The 24,007-nt window shown below is 39.2% G+C and overlaps 1 protein-coding gene across 1 annotated transcript in view; it reads left to right on the forward strand.

The window, feature by feature from the left end:
* Positions 1-4,774: 4,774 nt before the first annotated feature.
* VWA3B (von Willebrand factor A domain containing 3B) overlaps positions 4,775-24,007 on the forward strand; it is a 213,728-nt gene continuing 194,495 nt past the window's right edge. Inside the window, exons 1-3 of the mRNA XM_032397359.1 lie at positions 4,775-4,927; positions 9,162-9,368; positions 19,446-19,540. Of these exons, the coding sequence (XP_032253250.1) occupies positions 9,173-9,368; positions 19,446-19,540 (291 nt within the window). The 5' untranslated portion in view covers positions 4,775-4,927; positions 9,162-9,172. The remainder of the gene's footprint in view (positions 4,928-9,161; positions 9,369-19,445; positions 19,541-24,007) is intronic.

Here is a 24,007-nt window from a genome sequence, read left to right on the forward strand (position 1 = left end):
AATATACCATAATTTCAATCACTCCCTTATTGGTGGACATGGAGGTGATTTCCATTATTTTGCTTTTTTGCATTATAAAAAATTTATTCAATTCTTCTTCATTTACTAAAAGACTAGTTCTTTAGTTCATAGACTAAAAGGCATCCAGTTCTTTTAAAAACAATGGCACATTGCAAACTTAATAGGAAGTGTGGGAGGGAGGGGTAATTAGAAAACAGACCTGCTTTATGCCATTTAATGTTGAGGTTTGTGCTGTTAAAAACTCATTCAAATCTAGTGAGGTTTTCACTGTGGCATGAAGGAAACCTAGCAGTGGAATTGCTTGGCAGAAAGGTAGGTACTTTCACAATTTTAAAACAATGATTAAAAAATCTTCTGTTAAATTCCATTTACTACTGTTTTACCTAGGATTTTTACAATTAAATTCATCAATGAGAATGTTCTAATTCTTCTAATGTTATCCTTCTCCTCTCTTTCCTCTCTCTCTTCACTCCTGAAGAAGTAGGAGTACTGATCTAATTGGATCAGATTCCAGGATGTTGATGGTGCCAAGTTTACGAGTGTGAAATTATCCACCAGATGTGTTTCTCTCTCTGGCACTTTACTCTTTCCCCAAGGGGAAAAGAGGGAAGCCAAACCAGGGCTTACCTCTTCTAGTGGGCAGGCCCTCTTTTCTTTCTTCCTCCCACATAAGCTGTGCTACATATTTGCCCGCCAGGCATGGGAAGGAGCTGGTAGAAAGACCTGAGCTTAGAAGGGGAGAGAGGCCCTAGCTCTGTGCCCAAGTCCTGTACCCATGTAGGGTTGCTGGGTCAACCTGCCCTTGGGTTGGAGGGACCTAAAACAGGGAAACACCTGTTGCCCATTGCCATTGGCCTGTGTGTGTACTTCTCTCCTCAGAAACCGTAGGAAGAGGATGACCCAGCAAGGCAAGATTCAGGCCCATTCCTGAATATAATTTCCATATGATCGAACTCTCATCCAGGAGTATTGTCTTTGCCAGCTTTTAGTATAAGTATCTATTTTGAAGAGTGATTTTAAATTTCCAAATGTTTGGAACTTTTTTGTTTAGATGAAATATTATTCAATTCTTCTTCATTTACTTATTAGGATATAGTAATAGACTAAAAGGCATCCAATTCTTTTAAAAACAATGGCACATTGCAAACATTAACAACAACAAAAAAAAGGAAGTGTGGGAGGGAGGGGTAATTAGAAAACAGACCTGCTTTATGCCATTTAATGTTGAGGTGTGTGCTGTTAAAAACCCATTCAAAACCAGTGAGGTTTTCACTGTGGCATCAATATCCAGTTCTAAGTGAACACTGTACAACTGGGATGATGGAAAATTTCTTTTGGAGGAAATAAGGGCCAACAATTGATCAACACAGCATCTAATTAAGGGGGCAGGGTACTGAGACAGATTGCTTGGGTTCAAATTCTGGGTTCACAATTTGCTAGCTGAGTGGCCTTGGGGGAGTTGCTTAATCTTATGTCTTAGTTTACTTATCTGTAAAGTGGGAATAATCATGGTATTTTCCTCCTGGAGCTTTTGTAAGGATTGGAAGAAGCGATATATTTAAAATGCCTAGAACAGTGTCTGGCATTCAATAAGTTCTAGCTATTGTTTTGCATGTTGGCGAACCTTGAACATGGTAATTATCAAGAGTAGAACAGTTATGTCTTACAGCTCTGTTCCTCACAAAAGATGTTAGATTGAGAGCCACAGGTTTGCAGTCACTCCCCAAATAGTGAACCATGAACTGCAGAACATCATAGTCAACACAAATGTCCATTTGGACTTTTGCCTTCCCCTGCTCCCACCCACCCACCTCTCTCAAGGCAGCCCCTGACAGCCCAAACACCCTGGACCAACAGTGCCCAGCAAGGCTCAACGGTGACTGCAATCTGACTTAGTTGCTCCATTCTCCCCGCTTTCCCCAGCCTTCATCTTCCAAGGGAGTGCTTTTGTGTTAAGTCCATCTCAGACTCTTTCTCACCCTATAAATGATTCCCTTGAGTCAATATTCTACTGTTCGTCTGGTTCCCGTTCTTGTGGTGGGGTTAGGAAAACCGCTTTTTCTCCCTTGGTTTCATTGACCTCCGCCCACCCCCAAAAGATTCTAATCATGATCATAAGCACATGTAGTGCTGGTAATAGACTTGTTTAAAGAAAAAGAAAAACCGGGCGCCTGGGTGGCTCAGTTGGTTAAGCGACTGCTTTCGTCTCAGGTCGTGATCCTGGAGTCCCAGGATGGAGTCCCGCATCGGGCTCCCTGCTCAGCAGGGTGTCTGCTTCTCCCTCTGACCCTCCCCCCTCTCATGTGCTCTCTCTCTCTCATTCTCTCTCTCTCTCAAATAAACAAATAAAATCTTTAAAAAAAAAGAAAAAGAAAAACCATTCAACCTGAAAAAACAGCACAAAGGTCAAATAACAATGGAAGGGCTCTCACAAGGCAGTACACCATTGCCAAGAGTGCCAACTGCTAGCGATGCTCTGAGTCTGGACAGGGGGAGAAAAATTATTGTGGCCTGAGTGTCCATGAAGAGAGAAGAGCTTGAGCTGACCCTGAAGAGACCTGGGGCTCTGTGGCTCCCAAGCTAGTGTAATCCAGGCGGAAGGAGGGGGGGTCTGAGTAAAGGTATGTGGTCAGAGGCAGGGACCAGGCTAGTATCTCTGCTGGAGCATTTATGTTGTGGGCAGTGGCAGAGTCTGAAGCTAAGGTTGGGAGTGACACGATAAATGCCAATTATTAAGGTTGAGAGTAGGATACAAATGATCTGTGAAACATAAATCCAAAGCAAATGTGTTCAAGTTCAGAACAATGATATATCACAACTGTGCTAAAGGTATTCTTATTCCAGACCACGCCACACACAAAAATGAGGTGAACCATCCTGTGGCTAGCCGAACTGAAGTCAGAATCAACTATGCAATACTTCAAAAGGACCTCAACTTCTGCTTACTTGTCTATCTATACTTTAAGTAATTAATGCTTAACATTTTCATATGAACTTACGCATGCAGGCACATACATATAATTGACAAAAGCATAGAGTCATCTGCAGTCACTTGCATGTAAGTGGCAAGTGTCTCAGGGAAGGGAGAATGCATGGGGTGAAGGTGAGGAAAGGAGTGCCTGTGGGACTATGTAAGGCAGTGGGTTTGGCTGGGTGAATGCTCTGCCCTCTATCTAACCCATGAGACCCAATAACATTAGTCTGGCAGGGTGTGGACAGCCGGGATTACTGTGGCATTGGCAAATGTGGGTGTGGCTGCTGTAGTACTTCCCTTCTGCACACAATCTTTTAGTACTGTTGAATTTTTGTTTGTTCTCTGGTGGTGTAGCTGCAGGTGTCATCTATAAGGCCAATGGTATACAATCTGATAATTTTATGGAATGATTTGTGATCTGAGATCAAACCTGTTAGTACTTTTAAAGTTATAAAGGCATTAAAAGAATGTAGGAAAAATAACATCCTGTGGATGAAGTAGACTTCTTTTGGGGGGGGGGACAGAATTGTTCAGTTCTTTCTCTTTTTTTTTTTTAAAGATTTTATTTATTTATTTGACACAGAGAGAGAGATAGTGAGAGCAGGAACACAAGCAGGGGGAGTGGGAGAGGGAGAGGCAGGCTTCCCGCTGAGCAGGGAGCCCGATGTGGGACTCGATCCCAGGACCCTGGGCTCATGACCTGAGCGGAAGGCAGCCGCTTAACGACTGAGCCACCCAGGCGCCCCCAGAATTGTTCAGTTCTACTGTTAACCATGTTTTTATTAGATATTTGACTCAAAAACCTACAAATGATCTGGTCACTTTTTGAGTTTTAAAATCTAAATCCACACTTTAATACCCCAACATAGTAAAACAATACTTGCCTGTGGGATCTTTTATTAAGGATTTAAAGATGCTTTTCATTAAGCACAAATTTATTTCCAAGTGACTGAAAAACCAGAGGCCTCTATTTTGAGCTCCTTGCTTACTTGACACGGTAAAAATTAGGGTTAAGAATAAAGCCGAATGGAGAAAATAATGCTATAAGAATACTCCTACCTAATAGATAAGGGTATTTTTGGTAACTGGCAGCCCCTCCTCCAAAACTGCAGCTCAGTCTCACCTGTCTGAGCTTCACTCACCCTCGCTCCACCGCTGAGCGATCTGTAACAAACTGCCCCACCTCTTTAAGTTTCTTTCCCTCAACTGTAAAATGAAGAACAATAGCTCTTCACACCGTTCAGGTGAAAATTAAACAAAATTACGCAGATGTAAGTGCTCTGCACGCTTTAAAGTAGGTACAGAAGTTAACTGTAATGTTTCCTGCGGTGCACTGGCCTCCCTCCCGCCTTGGGCGCATTCCTCCACGATTTGCTCGCGCTCTCGCCCCTGACCGGGGCTCTTCTCCGTGCTTATCTGCTTGTTAACTTAATTAATAAATATTCACCGCCGTTGTTAATTTTCTCGGCAACAGTAAGCGCAGGGGACAATGCCATCCACCCTGTCCCCTAGCGTGGGGCTCTTGCTTTGGGTCCCAAAGTGCCTTGGGGATCCCGGACACCCACTATCTCCACCTCGCCCCTGAACTCGCTTCGGAGCCCCGCCCCTACGGCCCGCTGGCCCCGCCTCCCCTGGGCGCACGCTCTGAGGGCGGGGCCGGCTCAGGGAGCCGCTCCGTGATTGGCCGCGTCGGAGCAACCGAGGCGACGCCGTGGTCAACACGCCGCGCGGTGCGCGCTGGGGTCACAGAGAAATCGAACGTCTGGAATAATTCTTCGCGCCAGGCGGCGACCCTTCGCCTGCTGGAGTTGCTGCTTTATCAACCAGCGGGATGCGCGCCTCACCGGCCCTTTGGGGTCACAGGGCCCCCAGAGGATGGGAGGGCGGCTGCTAAACAGGAACCTTCTTGTCTTTCATCCGACAGATTGCCTAGTAAGTGGGATGCGATCCCTTCCACGCCAGAGCCTTCGAGGCGCCGAGGTTTCCAGCAACCTGTGGAGGGAAAGCTTGGAATTATGCAGTTTCCGACTTGCACTGCCCTCCACAAAAGTTCAGCCACTTTCCCAGGTTCACTGAACTACTCTTTGGGTCAGGCTGAGACACAGGTACCCGACCCCTCCTGTTGCAAAGCTCTTCCCACCTTACCCCGCTCCGAGTGAAGCTCAGCTGCTCTGGTGGAGAACCAGCTTTCTTGGTTTCTGTCTTACCATAGGCCAACAGTAATAAGAAGGTGAAGTGCACATGGGCTTTGGAGTTAATACAAGAACCAGGAGAAATTTATTTATTTATTTATTTTTAAGATTTTATTTATTCATTTGAGACACAGAGATGCAGAGAGAGAGAGAGAGAAAGCATGAGCAGGGAGAGAGGCAGAGGCAGGACCCTGGGATCATGACCTGAGCCGAAGGCAGATGCTTAACCATCTGAGCCACCCAGGCGCCCCAGTAGAAATTTATTTTTAAGAAATAGTAATAACATGAATAGTCTAAAACAAAGGGATCTGCGTGGATTACAGCTTTCTACAACTTTCTGGTCTGGAATATCCTCTGGCTCTCTTCCATTCTTCTACAAGTACGTGGTTTTCACAATCACGTCACTAAGACAAGCACCATTTTCTTTTCCTCTTTTTATATGGGCATACAACTTAATTAGTTTTAGTTTCCACTTTTATCTTCCTGGGAGCTCTTGGTTTCTTTTTTCTCAGAAATGACCTTCCTAGAGCAGACCTATTATCCTTAGATTTTCTTTTCTTGACCCCATTTTCTCAACTGTGGGCCAGTCCATTTCAGTCTCCTTGCCTCTGCCCACATTATTTGAGCAGATGATCACAGGCTAGACTTGCTCCTCAGGGCAGGAGAATGGAGCGAGGAGTAGATTAAGGGTTTCTGGAGGAGAGTTGCAACAGGATACCCATGGGGCTTCATCCCAGCTTCCTTTCTCCCTGGAAAAATTGTAATTCAAAACTCACATAAATCACAAGATATATCCACCTAATCTAGACTTCATTTTCAGCAATGGATATAGGAAGTTGTGGGTGTTGATAATAAACCAGAAGTATACCAAATTTTAAGCTGAATTAATGGACTTGAATCTGTGCGTTGTGCCTCAATCTCTGACCATATAGGACCTACTCTATTAAGCCATGCGAACTTCCTCAAGGTGCTCACCTCAGGATGACCTGGGGCATCTCTTGGCTGCCCGCTGTGGGCAGACTTTAGCAGCACAGGCTGACTGCCCTTGGCGCCTCTGGTTCCCTTAGTTGGGGCCTTTACTTGTGCCCACTTAACCTTTCTATTTTTTCCCCAAGCTCTGCCTGCCTGCTCCTACCTTCAGCTCAGACTTTCACTTTTTTCCCCCTGTTTATACTTCTTCATTCTCTTTTGGAAATCCCTTCCTATTTCCCCAAATTTTGCTCTTGGGATAGCTTTTAAAACAGGGCAGTGTTCTACTGGATTTGTTGTTTCTTGCTTCTGGATTCCTCTGTTCCCCAATTTGTAATAACCTCAGATGAAGAAATCCTGAAAAATCACAGTAATAATAGTAACAACAAAGTAATATCTGGAAGATAGTATGTCTTTATAGTATGACAGCTATTTCCTGATATTAGCCTTGTTTGAACTAAAAAATCGCTGCCTTGTTTGAAAATCAGTATTCTTAGTAATTCTGAGTGATCAATTTAATTCAATTCAGCACCCTTACAAAGTGCCTGCTGTATTTAAGGCACTGTGCTGAGGACATTCATATAGTTTGTCCCTGTAGTCACTGAACCTTCTTTTAGTCTAGAGAGGATGAATCTGAAGTGCCCAAGGTCATATTGGTGAAGTGTCAAAGCGCAAGTTGGAGCTTTGCTGGGGAGATGCTGCAGAAGGTTGGTGAGGGGGTCTGGAGAGGCTTAATAGAGGAGGTAGAGCTTGAAATGGGCCTTGAAGTTTAAGATTTCACATAGGAGAACCGCCTGAGACCAGCTTGGAGCTAGGAAAGCTGGTGGGCAATGTGTGGAGGGGTTGCTTTGTCAGGTCATTTGGCATCATTGCTCTGGCAGGCTTCCTTGCTCTGACAGTATCTCTTATCCAGTCTGAGTGGAATGATCCCTTCTGTTGGGAGATGCCCTTTCTTTCCTTCCCTGTTTTCTTGGGTTATTTCCATTGTCCAGGTGCTTTCATTTCTGATAATATGGGTCTTCTCAGGCTAAAAAATCTTAAGAGTCAAGATCTGAATCAGAATGACTCATACAGGGGCGCCTGGGTGGCTCAGTTGTTAAGCGTCTACCTTCGGCTCAGGTCATGATCCCGGGGTCCTGGGATCAAGCCCCGCATTGGGCTCCCTGCTCGGCGGGAAGCCTCCTTCTCCCTCTCCCACTCCCCCCTGCTTGTGTTCCCTCTCTTGCTGTGTCTCTCTCTGTCGGATAAATAAATAAAATCTTCAAAAAAAAAGAATGACTCATACAGGTTCTCAAATTCAGTAGAGCCATCCAGACCTTTTCAAAAATATTTATTTAAATTTTTTTCAGCCATGTGAGTGCAGGAGGCACTGGGGCATGCACCTTAGCTGGAGGATTCAGTTGCCTTTTGTTTGGAAGCAAGAATTGGCCTTAAAATGTACGACTCTTCTGAAACCTTTGTTTCCAAAATCCAGTCTAGGAGCCTTATAAGGACAATTTACATAGCTGTTCTGCCTTTTTAACCTATGACATGTAGCTCCCTCTAGTAAGAAGAACATAGGACGTGGGTGAGTGTGTGTTAGGGAGAAGAAAGATGAACTGGAAATGATGAAATAATCAAAAATCTTTATTCTGAGCTTCCTTTTCTTGTTTCTATGGGAACCGTTAGCCAAATTTAAAAGTCCTTCAGCTGGCAGTCTTTGTTGGACAGATCTCAAAAAGAAAGTTGAAGTCTGTTCTTGTTTTCATGTTCTGTGAGTCTAAAGTAGGAGAAGCCCAAACTGAATAGCTCGTATGACTGGGAACTTGGGGGTAAAAAGGTACTTGGAGTAAAAGTGGGCATATAAACAAGGTACAATTACTAAAGGATAACAACTCTTAAATAATTTATTTGGACATAGCTCTTTCCAGTCTATCAAGTGCTTATCCATGCGTAACTCATTCATTGCTAATAATAATATATCTAATATTGTTTCATGAGAACTCCCTAGCTTATGTCCAACTGATTTCTGTATTTGACTGATTTTCATATCATAACAGAGACTTGCAGGGTATGTGGTTGGAGTTTTAGAAATGGGAAAAGGGAATATTTCTGTTGTTGAAAAGTTTTACAGTCCAGGGAACAAACATGTGTGTTTCACACTCTGGGTACAGAGGTAAGCAGACCTTTCTTTTTCTCCCTGCCTGAAGTTGTGGTGAATGGGTTAAGATTGCATTACAGTCTGGGCCACTCCTTCCCTCTTGTGTACAGGAGCTATATTTAGGCAGGTCTAGATAAGTTTAATATGTAGCATATTGCTTGGAGTCCAGTTGGTCCCAGAACAGCTGGCTACATGATTCAGAATGTTTAAGTCCAACTTTAAAAGAAAACATTTGGAAAGTGAATCCATGTATTCTTGCTGGGCTGAGCTGTGATCTGGTTCCCACCCTGTTGCTAGCTCCCCCTTAGACACTCTACCTGTAGAACAGGTGTGTTTCCTCTCAGGGTTTTGCCCTCTGTATCCTCTTTAGAAGTAAAAGGTCAGGTGCAATTATAATTGGAATACTGATGTGTAATGAAGGTTCAGGAGCGAATGTGTATTTTCTAAAATGGAAGAGCTTTGCATTTTTTCTGATTATAGAAGTAAATCCTCTTTCAGAAATGTTTAAATAATGTGAACTTTTAAATAACATAGAAAAGGCAAAAACTACATATATTCCCACCACACAGATAAAACTACTATAAACTGTTGGCAGTTACCTTTCTAGATGTTTTTCTCTGTGTACATATGGGGATGTATGGATGGATATTGAACTTTATGGTTACATTTTAGCAATATATGTGGATATCTTCTTTGTCAGCCAATACGCATCTATATTAAACATTTTTAATGGTAGATTGAATTCCACTTAATGACTGTGCTGTAATTAATATTAAACCCATCCTCTGTTGATGTTAGATTGTTTCCAAGTCTTCAGGAAGTCTGATTTTGACAATTGCCCTTATGGGAGGTCTCTGTGACTTAGATCCTTCAGAGATGGAGTTATCAGCCTCATCTTCCGCCATCTCTGAGCAGCAGCTGCAGGGGCCAGAGGGACAAAGCAACACCAAAACAGACTTGGCTGGGCAGAGTCTCATCTCATCTGAGGAATGGCTTCAACTGCATGGGCTTAAGAGCAACAAATTGACCTTGAAACAGATTCTGTCACAGATTGGATTCCCTCATTGTGAAGGTATAGTACTCACAAAGCAATGCTGGTTGGGAAACCCAACCAGCATGCCATCCTTTAGCCTTTGAGGGGGCTGCATCACTTCTGAAGGGCCCCCCAAAACCACAGGCCTCTGAGCTTGTTTTGATCTCACATCCTTATCCATAAAAAATGTACATGGACCCCCAATATATGTTTGTTACATAGATATATGATTGTCAGTCCACTTATTAAACATTGCTTATTTTCATTGCTTAAATATTGCTTAATTTCATTCTTAGTCCTTTTAAAGATGAAATAAAAAAATAAATAGAAGTTGTACATATGCCAGCAGATGTCTTCTTCATCCCTTGGGATGCGCAAACCCCTTTAGGAGGCTGTTAAGACAATAGCTTTGTGTGGTTTCAGGGAGAATGTGCCGTTTTCCTGTTGCGGCCTCTCTTATGTGATGGGCTAGTTTTTCTAAACACACTGTTTAGAAATTTGGTCCTGAACTCCCAGTAGTACTGCCCTCCAACAGGGAGTCTGGAGATGGGTGAGGGTGTGTTTTGTTTTTGTTTTTATTTATTTTCTGATGACATACTGGTTTGAGTTGTTCCTGAAATATAGGGCCTGGGGAGTCTTTTTTTTTTTTTTTTTTTTTAAAGATTTTATTTATTTATTTGAGAGAGAGAATGAGATAGAGCATGAGAAGGGGGAGGGTCAGAGGGAGAAGCAGACTCCCCGCTGAGCAGGGAGCCCGATGCGGGACTCGATCCCGGGACTCCAGGATCATGACTTGAGCCGAAGGCAGTCGCTTAACCAACTGAGCCACCCAGGCGCCCAGGGCCTGGGGAGTCTTATGGAGTGTGAGATAGCCCACCTAGCAGGAGTGCCCTGTCCAACATGTCAGTAACACCCCACTTGAGGAGCACTCCTTCAATCAGGGCAATTGCCATTACTTGGATTTTACTCAGTAATTCTGGATTAGCCAATTAATTAATGAATTAAACACATATTTATTGAGTGGTCAATAATACTGTGTTTTTGAGATTTTTCACCAGTTCCTTTGGCAGCTTTGTTCCGTACTGGTGATAAGGAAGGTCTAGGGGATGTGATTGTTATGGACTGATGTGGAGGCCCATTCTAATGACAAGGCCTTGCTTTTCAGAGCTCAGGCTGTGCATTCGTTCCCATTTATCCTTCCATAAGGGGTGATACAGCCCTGTATCTTCTAAATGCAGGGTGTATGGGATTCCTATATAAGGAAACAAAGCAGTTTTATCTTGTATTTCAAGTAACTATAATTCAGTCATTAATATTAGCAAAAATAGCAGTTCTTTATATTTTGCCAAGGTTTTTTCAATCTAAGGTCATGGAAGATACTGCTCTATGATTTTATTTTCTTTTAATGGCCTTGTTAGGTTTTGGCATCAGGATTATGTTGGGCTCATAAAATGATTTGAAAGTATCCCCTCCTCCTGTGTGTTCTTTTTTTTTTTTTAATGTGGTGTTCAGTGATTCATTGTTTGCGTATAACACCCAGTGCTCATTACAACATGTGCCCTCCTTAATACCCATCCCTGGACTGCCCCATCCCCCCACCCCCCTCCCCTCTGAAACCCTCAGATTGTTTCCTGGAGTCCATAGTCTCTCATGGTTCATCTCCCCCTCTGATTTCCCCCACTTCAGTTTTCCCTTCCTTCCAGTAATGTTCTCCGTGCTATTCCTTATGTTCCACATATGAGTGAAACCATGTGATAATTGTCTTTCTCTGCTTGACTTATTTCACTTAGCATAATCCCCTCCAGTTCCGTCCATATCGATACAAATGGTAGGTATTCATCCTTTCTGATGGCTGAGTAATATTCCATTGTATATATGAACCACATCTTCTTTATCCATTCATCTGTTGAAGGGCATCATGGCTCCTTTTACAGTTTGGCTATTGTGGACATGGCTGCTATGAACATTGGGGTGCATGTGCGCTATCTTTTCACTACATCTGTATCTTTGTGGTAAATACCCAATAGTGCAATTGCTGGGTCATAGGGTAGCTCTATTTTTAACTCTTGTATGTTCTGATGGTGCTTTTATGTGGGTGGTACTATTTCTTCTTTAAATGTTTGATGGAATTCACTAGTGAAACTTATCTGAGCCTGGAGTTGTGTTTGTAGGAAAAGTTTGGTAAGAAATTCTGTTCTGTAATAGGCATAGAGATTTTCTGTTTCATCATGCCAATTTTGGAAAGTTATGTTTTTCAAGGAATTTGTCCATTTCATCAGTGTTTTCTAATGTATTGACAAAACATGTTTCATAATATTCCCTTAACATTTTTTAATGCCTGTAGAATCTAAAGATGTTCCCTCTTTCATTTCAGATATAATTTGTGTTTTTTTTTCCTCACTTCTTTCCTGATAAGTCTTTTTCAGGGTATATCATAACTCTTCAAAGAACCAAATTTTGGGTTTTTTTTTTTTTTTCCTGTTCTTTGTTTTCTATTTCATTGATATCTGCTTCGACCTTTATTATTTATTTTCTTCGACTTACTTTGAGTTTAATTTACATTTCTTTTTCTAGCTTAAAGTGGAAACTTAGATAATTGATTTTAAGCCTTTCTTCTCTTCTCATATAGTCATTTAAAATTCTTCTAAGCATTGCTTTAGCTGAATCCAAATCTTGATAGGTAATATTTTCTTTGTCATTGAGTTCAGAATATTTTTTTCTCTTGTGACTTTTTTCTTTGATTCATTTTTAAGAGAAATGTTTAACTTGTAAATATTTTAGGATTTTAAAGGAATCCTTGTTATCTAATTTACTGCTATTTATGTCAGAAAACATAGCCTGTAACACTTTCATCTTTTGAAATGTGCTGATATTTGTGTTATGTCCCAGCATGTATCTTGGTGGACATTTCATGTACACTTGAAAAGAATGTGTATTCTGCAGTTGTTAGATAGTATTTATAGATGTTCATTAGTTCACGATGGTTGGTTTTATTCTATTATAGAGATGTGCAGTGTCTTTAGAGATTTTTTTGCCTAGTGGCTTTGTCCATTTCTCCCTATAGTTCTATCAGTTTTATTCATGTAGTTTGAAACGCTAAATACATACACATTTAGGATTGTCATAGCTTTCTGATGAATTAAATGTCCATCTCTGTCTCAGATGGTAGTCCTCGTTTTGACGTTTACTTTGATATTGATACAACCACTACAGCTTTCTTATCCTTCATTTGCACGGGGCATATGTTTTCAGTCTTTTGCTTTCAAACTATCTGTAGTCTCTCTATTTAAGGAGTGCCTCTTTAAGCCATTCTCATAATCTCTGTCTTTTAATTGTAGTGTTTGGTTCTCTACATTTAATGTAATAATTGATGCAGTTAGATTTAGGTATGCCATTTTACTATTTGTCTTATCTTTTTCTTTCCTCTGTTTCTCATTTCCTGCCTTCTTTTGGGTAAATTGAATATTTTTTAATATTTCATTTCATCCCATTTAAACTTCAGTAGGCTTTTTAGGTATGCCTTTTTGCATTATGTTTTCAGTGGTTGCTCTAGTGATTATATCCTTGTCACAGTCTGCTAAAAATTAGCTTTGTACTACATCATGTAAGATGTAAGAATCTTGCAGCAGTATAACTCCACTTAGCCCCACTCCTGTCCTTGGTATTATTGTTTTAATGTATTTTATTTTATATACATCATAAATCTTACAAGCCAATGTTATAATTACTGCTTTAAAAAGTCATTTGTCTTATAAAGAAACTGAGTGGGAAAAAATAGCATTTTACAATCCACATATTTACTATTTATAATATTCTTCCTTCCTGTAAGACTTACAGTTCCATCTGGTGTTTGTTTCTAAAGAATTTCTTTTAAGCATTTCTTGTAGTGCAGGTCCTGCGAGTGGATGGATTTTCTTAGTTTTTGTTTATCTGATTTTGTTTTTATTTTACCTTTTTTTTTTTTTAGATGATTGGTTGATACTTTTTTTTTTGGAGAGAGAGAGAGCGCGCGAGTGCGCATGTGCGTGCTCACGCATGTACTTGTGCCATGCTAGGGGAGGGGCAAAGGGAGAGGGAGATAGAGAATACCAGCAGTCTACACCCAGTGCAGAGCCCGGTGCGGGGCTTGATCCCACAACCTTGAGATCATGACCTGAGCCAAAATCAAGAGTCAGACACCTAACCAGCTGAGCCACCCAGATGCCCCATTGGTTGATACTTTCTATCCTGAAATAATGATAGCTTTAGAGGAAGTTGCAAAGATAATATAGACAGATCCCAAATACCCTTCCCTGAGTTTCTCATAATGGTTGTATCTTATAAAGTTAGAGTATAATATCAAATCCAGGAATTTGACGTTGATGCACTGTATGTGAATAATTCTGTGTAATTTTACCACTTGTGTAGATTTGTGTAACCATCACCACAATCAAGATACATAACTGTTTATCACCACAAAGATCTCCCTTGTGCTACCCCATTATAGTCGTACAGATACCCTACCCCCAATATCCTTAACTCCTGGGAATCACCAGTCTGTTTTCTATCTCTAATTTTCTCATGTAGAGAATGTTTATATAAATGGAATCATGTAGTATGTGACCTTTTGAGATTGACATTTTTTCATTTGGTATTATTTCTTTGAGGTTCATCCAAGTTGTTGCATATAGCAATGGTTTGTTTCTTTTTATTGCTGTAGTATTCCAGAATATGAATGTACCACTGTTTGTTTAGCCAGTCACCATTAAAGACATCTGGGTAGTTTCCAGTTTGGGGCCATTACAAATAAGTCTGCTATGAGCAGTTGTTTACAGGTTTTTGCGTGACCATAAGTTTTCCTTTCTCTGGGATAAATGCCCAAGAATGTAATTGCTGTGTGGTAAGTGTGTGTTTATTTTTTGTTTTGTTTAGTTTTATTTTGTCTTGTTAAGAAACTGCTAAACTTTTCCAGGGTAGCTGTATTATTCACTTCAGTAATATATGAGAGAGACAGTTTCTCCACATCATCACCAGCATTTGGTATTGTCACCATTTAAAAGTTTTAGCTGTTCTAATAGTTGTGTAGTGGTATTTCGCTGTGGTTTTAGTCTGTATTTCCCTAATACCTAGTTTTGTTGAACATCTTTTCATGTACTTATTCTGTATATTATCTTTGGCAAAATGAATGTTTCTTCATGTCTTCTGATCATTTTCTAATTAAATTTTTTCAATGTTGAGTTTTGAGAGCTCATTATATATTCTAGATATGAATCCTTTGTCACGTATGTGGCTTGCAGATATATTTTCTTAGTCTGTAGCTCACCTTTTCATCCTCTTAAGAGAGTTTCTCAGAGCAAAAGTTTTAAATTTTGGTGACTTTATTGATTTATCAATTATTTTCTTATATGGATCTTGCTAATTCTCAAAGACTTTCTCCTATATTTTTACTAAAAGTTTTAGAGTTTTACATCTTATATTTAGCCCATGATCAATTTGAGTTACTTTCTGTATAAGTTTCATTTTTGGATTCTGGATATCCAGTTGCTCCAGCACCTTTATTTAAAATCAAAATCAAAAGCTTTTGTACAGTGAAGGAAATCATCAACAAAGAGACACCTACTGAATGGGAGACAGTATTTGCAAATAATATATCCAAAGTATATAAAGGGCGTACACAACTCAACACCAAAAAAACACAAACAACCTGATTTAAAAATGGGCAGGGGACCTGAGTAGACATTTTTCCAAAGAAGACATCCAGATGGGCAATAGACTCATGAAAAGTTGCTCAACATCACTCATCATCAGGGAAATGCCAATCAAAACCAAGTGAGATATCACTTCACACCTGTCAGGATGGCTAAAGTAAAAAATGCAAGAAATAACAAATGTTGGTGAAGATGTACAGAAAAAGGAATCCTTGTACACTGGTGGTGGGAATGAAAACTGGTGCAGCCACTGTGGAAAACAATGTGGAGGTTCCTCAAAAAATTAAAAATAGAACTACCATATGATCCAGTAATTCTACTACTCTGTATTTACTCCAAGGAAAGGAAAACACTAATTTGAAAAGACTTGCACCCCTATGTTTATTACAGCATTATTTACAATAGCCAAGATATGGAAGCAACCTAAGTGTCCATCGGTAGACTAATAGATAAGGAAGATGTGGTATATATATACAATGGACTATTATGGCTCCATAAAAAGGATGAGATCTTATCATTTGCAACAGTAAGGATAGACCTAGAGGGTATTATGATAAGTAAAATAAGTCAGACTGAGAAGGATAAATACTATATGATTTTATTCATGTGGAATCTAAAAAACAAAGCAAATGAAGAAAACAAACAAAAAGCAGAGTCAGACCTATGCAGAGGACCTATGTTGGTTGCCAGAGTTGGGGTGGAGTGGAGGACATAGGATTCCAGTTATGGAATGAATAAATCACAGGAATAAAAGGCACAGCAAAGGGAATATAGCCAAGTATAGTGACATAGTGTAGCTACACTTTACGGGGAGCATATATTGTTTTGAGAAGTTGAATCACTATGTTGTACACCTGAAACCAATGTAGCATTGTATGTCAGCTGTATGAAAATAAAAAAAATGAAATAATAAAATCAAAGACTGTCCTTTCTGTTTTGAATTGCTTTTGCATTTTTGTTAAAAATTAGGTGGTTGTACTTGTATGGGGCTATTTCTGGATTCTCTGTTTTGTTTTATTTGTTGGTGTGTCTGTCTCTCTACCAATACCATACAGTCTAGATTACTATAACTGTGTAATGTCTTGAAATGGGCAGACTGATTTCTCCAGTTTAATCTTTTTCAAAATTGTTTTAGATGTAATTTCTTTGCCTTTTCATATAAATTTTAGAATAACCATGTCTGTGTCTACAAAAATATTGCTGGGATTTTGACTGAAATTGCATTAAACCTGTGTGTCAATTTAAGTAGAATTGACATCTTTACTATGTTGAGTTTTCCAGTCCATAAATATGGAATACCTTTCCATCTATTTGCATCTTTGATTTATTTCATCAGCTGTTGTAATTTTCAATATACAAGTCTTGCGCATGTTTTGTATTTTGTTTTTCTAAGCAATTGTTAATGCTTTTGTGTTTTTAATTTTGGTTTCCACATGTTCATTGCTAGTATATAGAAATATGGCTAATTTTTTTATGAGGATCTTCTATCCTGTGACCTTATTGAACTCACTAGTTCTAAGGATTTTTTTGTTGCTTTTGATTCCTTGGGATTTCTTGGTAGACCATCATGTCATCTCCAGATAGGGAAAGTTTTCACTCTTCCTTTGTGATCTGTATGCCTTGTATTTCCTTGTCTTACCATGTGCTGGCTGGCTAGAACTTTCAGTACCATGTTGAACAGCAATGGTGAGAGTGGACATCTTTACCTCATATCATCTTCAGGGAAAGTTTCAATCTTTTACCACTAACTATAATGTTAGCTGTAAGTTTTTTATAGAATTAAAAAAAATCAAGTTGAGGAAGGTCCCTTATATTCCTAATGTGCTGAGAAATTTTACCATGAATGGGTATTGAAGTTTTCTGTGTCAATTGAAAGGATCATGTGATTTTTTTTCTTCCCTAGGCTGTTAATTTGGTTGATTATATTGATTGGTTTTTGAATATTGAGCCAATATAGCTAATACATTTTTGCACATGTAATCATAAAGGATATTAGTCTGTGGTTTTCTCTTTTTTTATACTCCTTTGTCTGGTTTTGGTATCAGGGTAATATTGGCTTCATAGAATGAGTTGGGAAATGTTCCCTTGTCTTCTGTTTTCTGGAAAATATGTAGAATTTTAATTATTTCTTTTTTTATTATTATTATGTTAATCACCATACATTACATCATTAGTTTTTGATGTAGTGTTCCATGATTCATTGTTTGCGTATAACACCCAGTACTCCATGCAGAACGTGCCCTCTTTAATACCCATCACCAGGCTAACCCATCCTCCCACCCCCCTCCCCTCTAGAACCCTCAGTTTGTTTTTCAGAGTCCATCGTCTCTCATGGTTCATCTCCCCGAATTTTAATTATTTCTTATATGTTTGGTAGAGTTCTCCAGAGAACCTATCCAGGCCTGGGGATTTCTGTTTGAGAAGTTTTTAATTATAAATTCATTTCCTTATTAGGTATGATCTATTTCATATTAAGAAAGTTGTGGTAGTTTGTGTTTTTTGTGGAATTCATTCATTTCATCTAAGTTGTGTACTATATGTGTGTGGAGTTGGTTATAGTATTCCATTATTCTTTTGATGTCTGAAAGGTCTTTTTTTTTCTGTTTCATTCCTGGTATCAGTAATTCATGTCTTCTCTCCTTTTACTTTTGTCAATTTTATTAATCTTATTAACATACCAGCTTTTTATTTAATTGATTTTCTTTATTACCTTCCTGTGTTCAATTTTCTTGATTTCTGTTTTGGTGTTTATTATGTATTTCCTTCTGCTTACTTTGGATTTGTTTTGCTGTTCTTTTTTACTTTCTTCATATGGGAACTTAGATTATTGATTTGTGACTTTTCATTTCTTCTTATATAAGCATTGCTTAAGCTGTGTTCCTCACATTTTTTATAGGTTGTATTATCATTTTCATTCAGTTTAAAGTATTTTTTAAAATTTCTGTTGTACTTCCTTTTTGACCCATGGATTTTTCAGAAGCATGTTATTTAGTTTCCAAGAATTTGGACATTTTCTTGTTATCTTTTTGTTACTGATTTCTAGTTTGTTTCCATTGTGGACAGAGAACATACTCTGGTTTTAGTTCTTTTAAATTTTTTGAGTTTTTTTTTTTTTTTTAATAGCCATGGATATGATTTGTCTTGGTGTATATCTTGTGCTTGTAAAGAATGTGTATTCTTCTGTTGTTGTGTAGATTTTTCTATAAATGTCAATTAAATCCTGTTTGTTGATGGTGTTGTTGAGTATCATTGCTGACTTTTTGTCTAGTTATTCTATCAATTGTTGAGAGAGCAGTATTGAAATCTCCAGTTAGAGTTGTGAGTTTGTCTTTTTTTTCCTTTCAGTTCCATCAGTTTTTGCTTAAGATATTTGCGGTCTTTTTTTTGTGCATACACATTTAGGATTGCTATGTCTTCCTGGTGGGTTGACACAAATTTATATAGTATTCTGCTCTATCCCTAGTAATAGTCTTTGCTCTTTAGTTTACTTTTCTGATATTAATATAGTCAATCTGCTTTCTTTTTATTTAATACTTAAATGGTATCTTTTTTCATTCTTACACTCTTAGCTTATATATGTCTTTATGTTTGAGGCAAGTTTCTTGTAGATACCCTATTGTTGGGTCATTATTTTAAATCCTCTTTGCAATCACTAATTTTTTCTCTCTTTTTAAATTTATTAGGTATTTATTTTAATTCCAGTATAGTTAATGTACAGTGTTATCTTAGTTTCAGATATACAATATAGTGATTTGTTAATTCCATACATCACCCGGTGTTCATCATGACAAGTAGAGTCCTTAATCCCCATCACCTATTTCACCCATTCCCCCACCCACCTACCCTCAGATAATCACCAGTTCTCTATGGTTAAGAGTCTGTTTCTTGGTTTGTCTCTCCTTTTTTTTTTCTTTGCTTGTTTCTTAAATTCTACATATGAGTGAAATCATATGGCATTCAGCCATAAAAAAGAATGAAATCTTGCCATTTACAATGACATGGATGGAGCTAGAGAGTATAATGCTAAGTGAAATAAGTCAGTCAGAGAAAACCAATCACTATCTTTTAATTGTTTTACTCAGGCCATTTACATTTAATGTAATTATTAATTTGTTAGGGCTTAGACTGCGTATTGCCTTTTTGACCTTTGCCTTAATCATTGTGGACAAAAGAACCAGGAGACCAAGAAACAAACCTTGTTTTTCCTCTCCGTGCATTTGTGCATTAAAGGATTATGCATGTCATAAATAGTTAGCTTATATAATAGCACCTGGAAACACCTCATTATTTAGGACAGAATACCAAGCATCATAGATTTTTGGTGTCACTGGGATATAATTTGAATGGTGTCAGAGAAGAACATTTTGAAATAAAAATAAGAAACATTGATAATGCACCATTTTGACTACTTTTCTTTATAAAAATGCAGATTATGTGACTTCTCTGGGGAGACTTGTGGCTTCCCGGTATGCTGATGGCCTGTTTCCACAGTTCTACAGACCCGAAGATGGCAGAGTATACAATGTAAGTCGTAAGTCGGAGTTCCCTTGATGGACTGGCCCTATGACATGCTTCTAGGTCTGGGAGTGGCCTATGTGGAGAGGCGCACACTGCTTCCTATTAATGCAGTGGATCCAAGGCCTTATCAGGGCTAGAGGCTTTCTTGTGACAGTGTGAAGAGTGCTGAAAGTTACGGCTTAGGACCTGGGAAGGGAAGCACTTGACCTGTTAGAGATGAGTGCATGAAGCTGTTGACCAGAAAGTAAAAACCTTTGCATATCAGTACCTTGTTTTTCCTTGAAAATAAAGAAGAAAGAGTAGTATGACCAAGGTTAGCACACAAGCAAGAGCAGCTGCTGACCTGACAAATGCCCTGGGAATAGAGGGCCACTTTTACATGTAGTTGTGGACAGAGCAAGCGGCACCTGTTACTGGAGTCCTGAGTTCCGGCAATTCAATACGTGACTCGTGTACCCCCATAACATGTCTGGCCCTGCACATACCCTGGCCCACCACAGGGAGCTCACAAAGATGCATGTCCCATCAAATCACTTTATGGGTATTTGTTTGTGTCAGTGCACATCTATGTACCACCTGGACTGTTACTTCTAAATATTGAAAAAGTTTAGGAGTGCCTGGTTGGCTTAGTTGGTAGAGCATGCGACTCTTGATCTCAGGGTTGTAAGTTCAAGCCCCACGTTGGGTGTAGAGATGACTTAAAAATTCAAATCTTAAAAAAAGTTTAAATTACTTTTTAAACTTAGCCTGGTTCTAAGCAATAATATCCATAGAATCTTGAGTTTGGTGTGCTCAATATATATATATATATATATTTAATTTTATTATGTTATGTTAGTCACCATACAATACATCATTAGTTTTTGATGTAGTGATCCACGATCCATTGTTTTCGTGTAACACCCAGTGCTCCATGCAGTACTTGCCCTCCTTAATACCCATCACCGGGCTAACCAATCCCCCTTCCCCTCTAAAACCCTGTTTGTTTCTCAGGTCCATAGTCTCTCATGGTTCATCTCTCCCTCCAATTCCCCCCGCCCATTTTTCCCTTCCTTCTTCTAATGTCCTCCATGCTATTCCTTATGTTCCACAAATAAGTGAAACCATATGATAATTGACTTTCTCTGCTTGACTTATCTCACTTAGCATAATCTCCTCCAGTCCCATCCACGTTGATGTAAAAGTTGGGTATTCATCCTTTCTGATGGCTGAGTCATATTCCATTGTATATATGGACCACATCTTCTTTATCCATTCATCTGTTGAAGGGCATCTCGGCTCTTTCCACAGTTTGGCTATTGCGGACATTGCTGCTATGAACATTGGGGTGCATATGGCCCTTCTTTTCAATACATCTGTGTCTTTGGCGTAAATACCCAGGAGTGCAATTGCTGGGTCATAGGGTAGCTCTATTTTTAAATTTTTGAGGAACCTCCGCACTGTTTTCCAAAGTGGCTGTACCAACTTGCATTCCCACCAACAGTGTAAGAGGGTTCCCCTTTCTCCACAACCTCTCCAACATTTGTTGTTTCTTTCCCTGTCCATTTTGGCCATTCTAACTGGTGTAAGGTGGTATCTCAATGTGGTTTTGATTTGGATTTCCCTGATGGCTAATGACGATGAACATTTTTTCATGTGTCTGTTAGCCATTTGTATGTCTTCTTCAGAGAAGTGTCTGTTCATCTCTTCTGCCCACTTTTTGACTTGATTATTTGTTTTTTGGGTGTTGAGTTTGAGAAGTTCTTTATAGATTTTGGATACCAGCCCTTTATCTGTAGTGTCATTTGCAAATATCTTCTCCCATTCTGTGGGTTGCCTCTTTGTTTTGTTGACTGTTTCCTTTGCTGTGCAGAAGCTTTTTATCTTGATGAAGTCCCAAAAGTTCATTTTTGCTTCTGTTTCACTAGCTTTTGGAGATGTATCTTGAAAGAAGTTGCTGTGGCCGATGTCAAAGAGGTTACTGCCTATGTTCTCCTCTAGGATTTTGATGGATTCCTGTCTCACATTGAGGTCTTTCATCCACTTTGAGTTTATGTTTGTGAATGGTGTTAGAGAATGGTCGAGTTTCATTCTTCTGCATGTGGCTGTCCAATTCTCCCAGCACCATTTATTGAAGAGACTGTCTTTTTTCCATTGCATGTTTTTTCCTGCTTTGTCGAAGATTATTTGACCATAGAGTTGAGGGTCCATATCTGGGTTCTCTATTCTGTTCCATTGGTCTGTATGTCTGTTTTTGTGCCAGGACCATGCTGTCTTGGTGATCACAGCTTTGTAATATAGCTTGAAATCGGGCAACGCAGCTTTGTTTTTCTTTTTCAACATCTCCTTGGCGATTCGGGGTCTTTTCTGATTCCATACAAATTTTAGGATTGTTTGTTCCAGCACTTTGAAAAATGTCATTGGAATTTTGATCGGGATGGCATTGAAGGTATAGATTGCTCTGGGTAGCATAGACATTTTAACAATGTTTATTCTTCCGATCCATGAGCATGGAATATTTTTCCATCTTTTGTGTCTTCTTCAATTTCTTTCATGAGTGTTTTGTAGTTCCTAGAGTATAGATCCTTTACCTCTTTGGTTAGGTTTATTCCGAGGTATCTATGGTTTTTGGTGCTATTGTAGATGGAATCGTTTCTTTAATTTCTCTTTCAACAGTTGCGTTGTTAGTGTATAAGAAAGCAACAGATTTCTGTGCATTGATTTTGTATCCTGCCACATTACTGAATTGCTGTATGAGTTCTAGTAATTTGGGGGTGGAGTCTTTTGGGTTTTCCACATAAAGTATCATGTCATCTGCGAAAAGAGAGAGTTTGACTTCTTCTTTGCCAATTTGAATACCTTTTATTTCTTTTTGTTGTCTGATTGCTGTTGCTAGGACTTCTAGTACTATGTTGAACAACAGTGGTGAGAGTGGGCACCCTTGACGTGTTCCTGATCTTAAGGGAAAGGCTCTCAGCTTTTCCCCATTGAGGATGATATTCGCTGTGGGTTTTTCATAGATGGATTTTATGAGCTTGAGGAATGTTCCCTCTATCCCTATACTCTGGAGAGTTTTAATCAGGAAAGGATGCTGTATTTTGTCAAATGCTTTTTCTGCATCAACTGAGAGGACCATATGGTTCTTCTCCCTCCTCTTATTAATGTGTTCTATCACATTGATTGATTTGCGAATGTTGAACCACCCTTGCATCCCGGGGATAAATCCCACTTGGTCGTGGTGGATGATCCTTTTAATGTATTGTTGGATCCTATTAGCTAGGATTTTGTTGAGGATTTTGGAATCCATATTCATCAGGGATATCGGTCTGAAATTCTCCTTTTTGATGGGGTCTTTGCCTGGTTTGGGGATTAAGGTAATGCTGGCCTCATAGAATGAGTTTGGAAGTTTTCCTTCTGTTTCTATTTTTTGAAACAGCTTCAGTAGAATAGGTATTCTTTCTTCTTTGAATGTTTGGTAGAATTCCCCAGGGAATCCATCAGGCCCTGGACTCTTGTCTTTTGGGAGGTTTTTGATCACTGCTTCAATCTTGTTAGTGATTATTGGCCTATTCAGGTTGTCAATTTCTTCCTGTTTCAGTCTTGGCAGCTTATAGGTTTCCAGGAAGGCCTCCATTTCATCCAGATTGCTCAGTTTCTTGGCATATAGTTGTTGATAATAATTTCTAATAATTGTTTCTATTTCCTTGGTGTTAGTCATGATCTCTCCCCTTTCATTCATAATTTTATTAATTTGGGTCCTTTCTCTCTTCTTTTGGATAAGTCTGGCTAGTGGTTTATCGATCTTATTAATTCTTTCAAAGAACCAACTTCTAGTTTCATTGATCTGATCTACTGTGTTTCTGGTTTCTAATTCATTGATTTCTGCTCTAATTTTAATTATTTCTCTTCTAATGCGTGGCTTAGGCGTCGTTTGTTGCTTTTTCTCTAGTTCTTTAAGGTGTAGAGTTAGTTGGTGAATTCGGGAGTTTTCTATTTTTTTGAGTGAGGCTTGGATGGCTATGTATTTCCCCCTTAGGACCGCCTTGGCAGTATCCCATAGGTTTTGGACCGATGTGTTTTCGTTCTCATTGATTTCCATGAGTTGTTTAAGTTCTTCTTTGATTTCTTGGTTGACCCAAACATTCTTGAGCAGAGTGGTCTTTAGCTTCCAAGTGTTTGAATTTCTGCCAAATTTTTTCTTGTGATTGAGTTCCAGTTTTAGAGCATTGTGGTCTGAGAATATGCAGGGAATAATCTGAATCTTTTGGTATCGGTTGAGACCTGATTTGTGACCCAGTATATGGTCTATTCTGGAGAAAGTTCCATGTGTGCTCGAGAAGAATGAGTATTCTGTTGTTTTAGGGTGGAATGTTCTGTAAATATCTATGAGGTCCATCTGGTCCAATGTATCATTCAAAGCTCTTGTTTCCTTGTTGATTCTCTGCTTAGATGATCTGTCCATTGCTGAGAGTGGAGTACTGAGGTCTCCTACAA

The sequence above is a fragment of the Phoca vitulina genome, unplaced genomic scaffold (assembly GCF_004348235.1).
Source record: "Phoca vitulina isolate PV1807 unplaced genomic scaffold, GSC_HSeal_1.0 scaffold98, whole genome shotgun sequence".
NCBI lineage: Eukaryota > Metazoa > Chordata > Mammalia > Carnivora > Phocidae > Phoca > Phoca vitulina.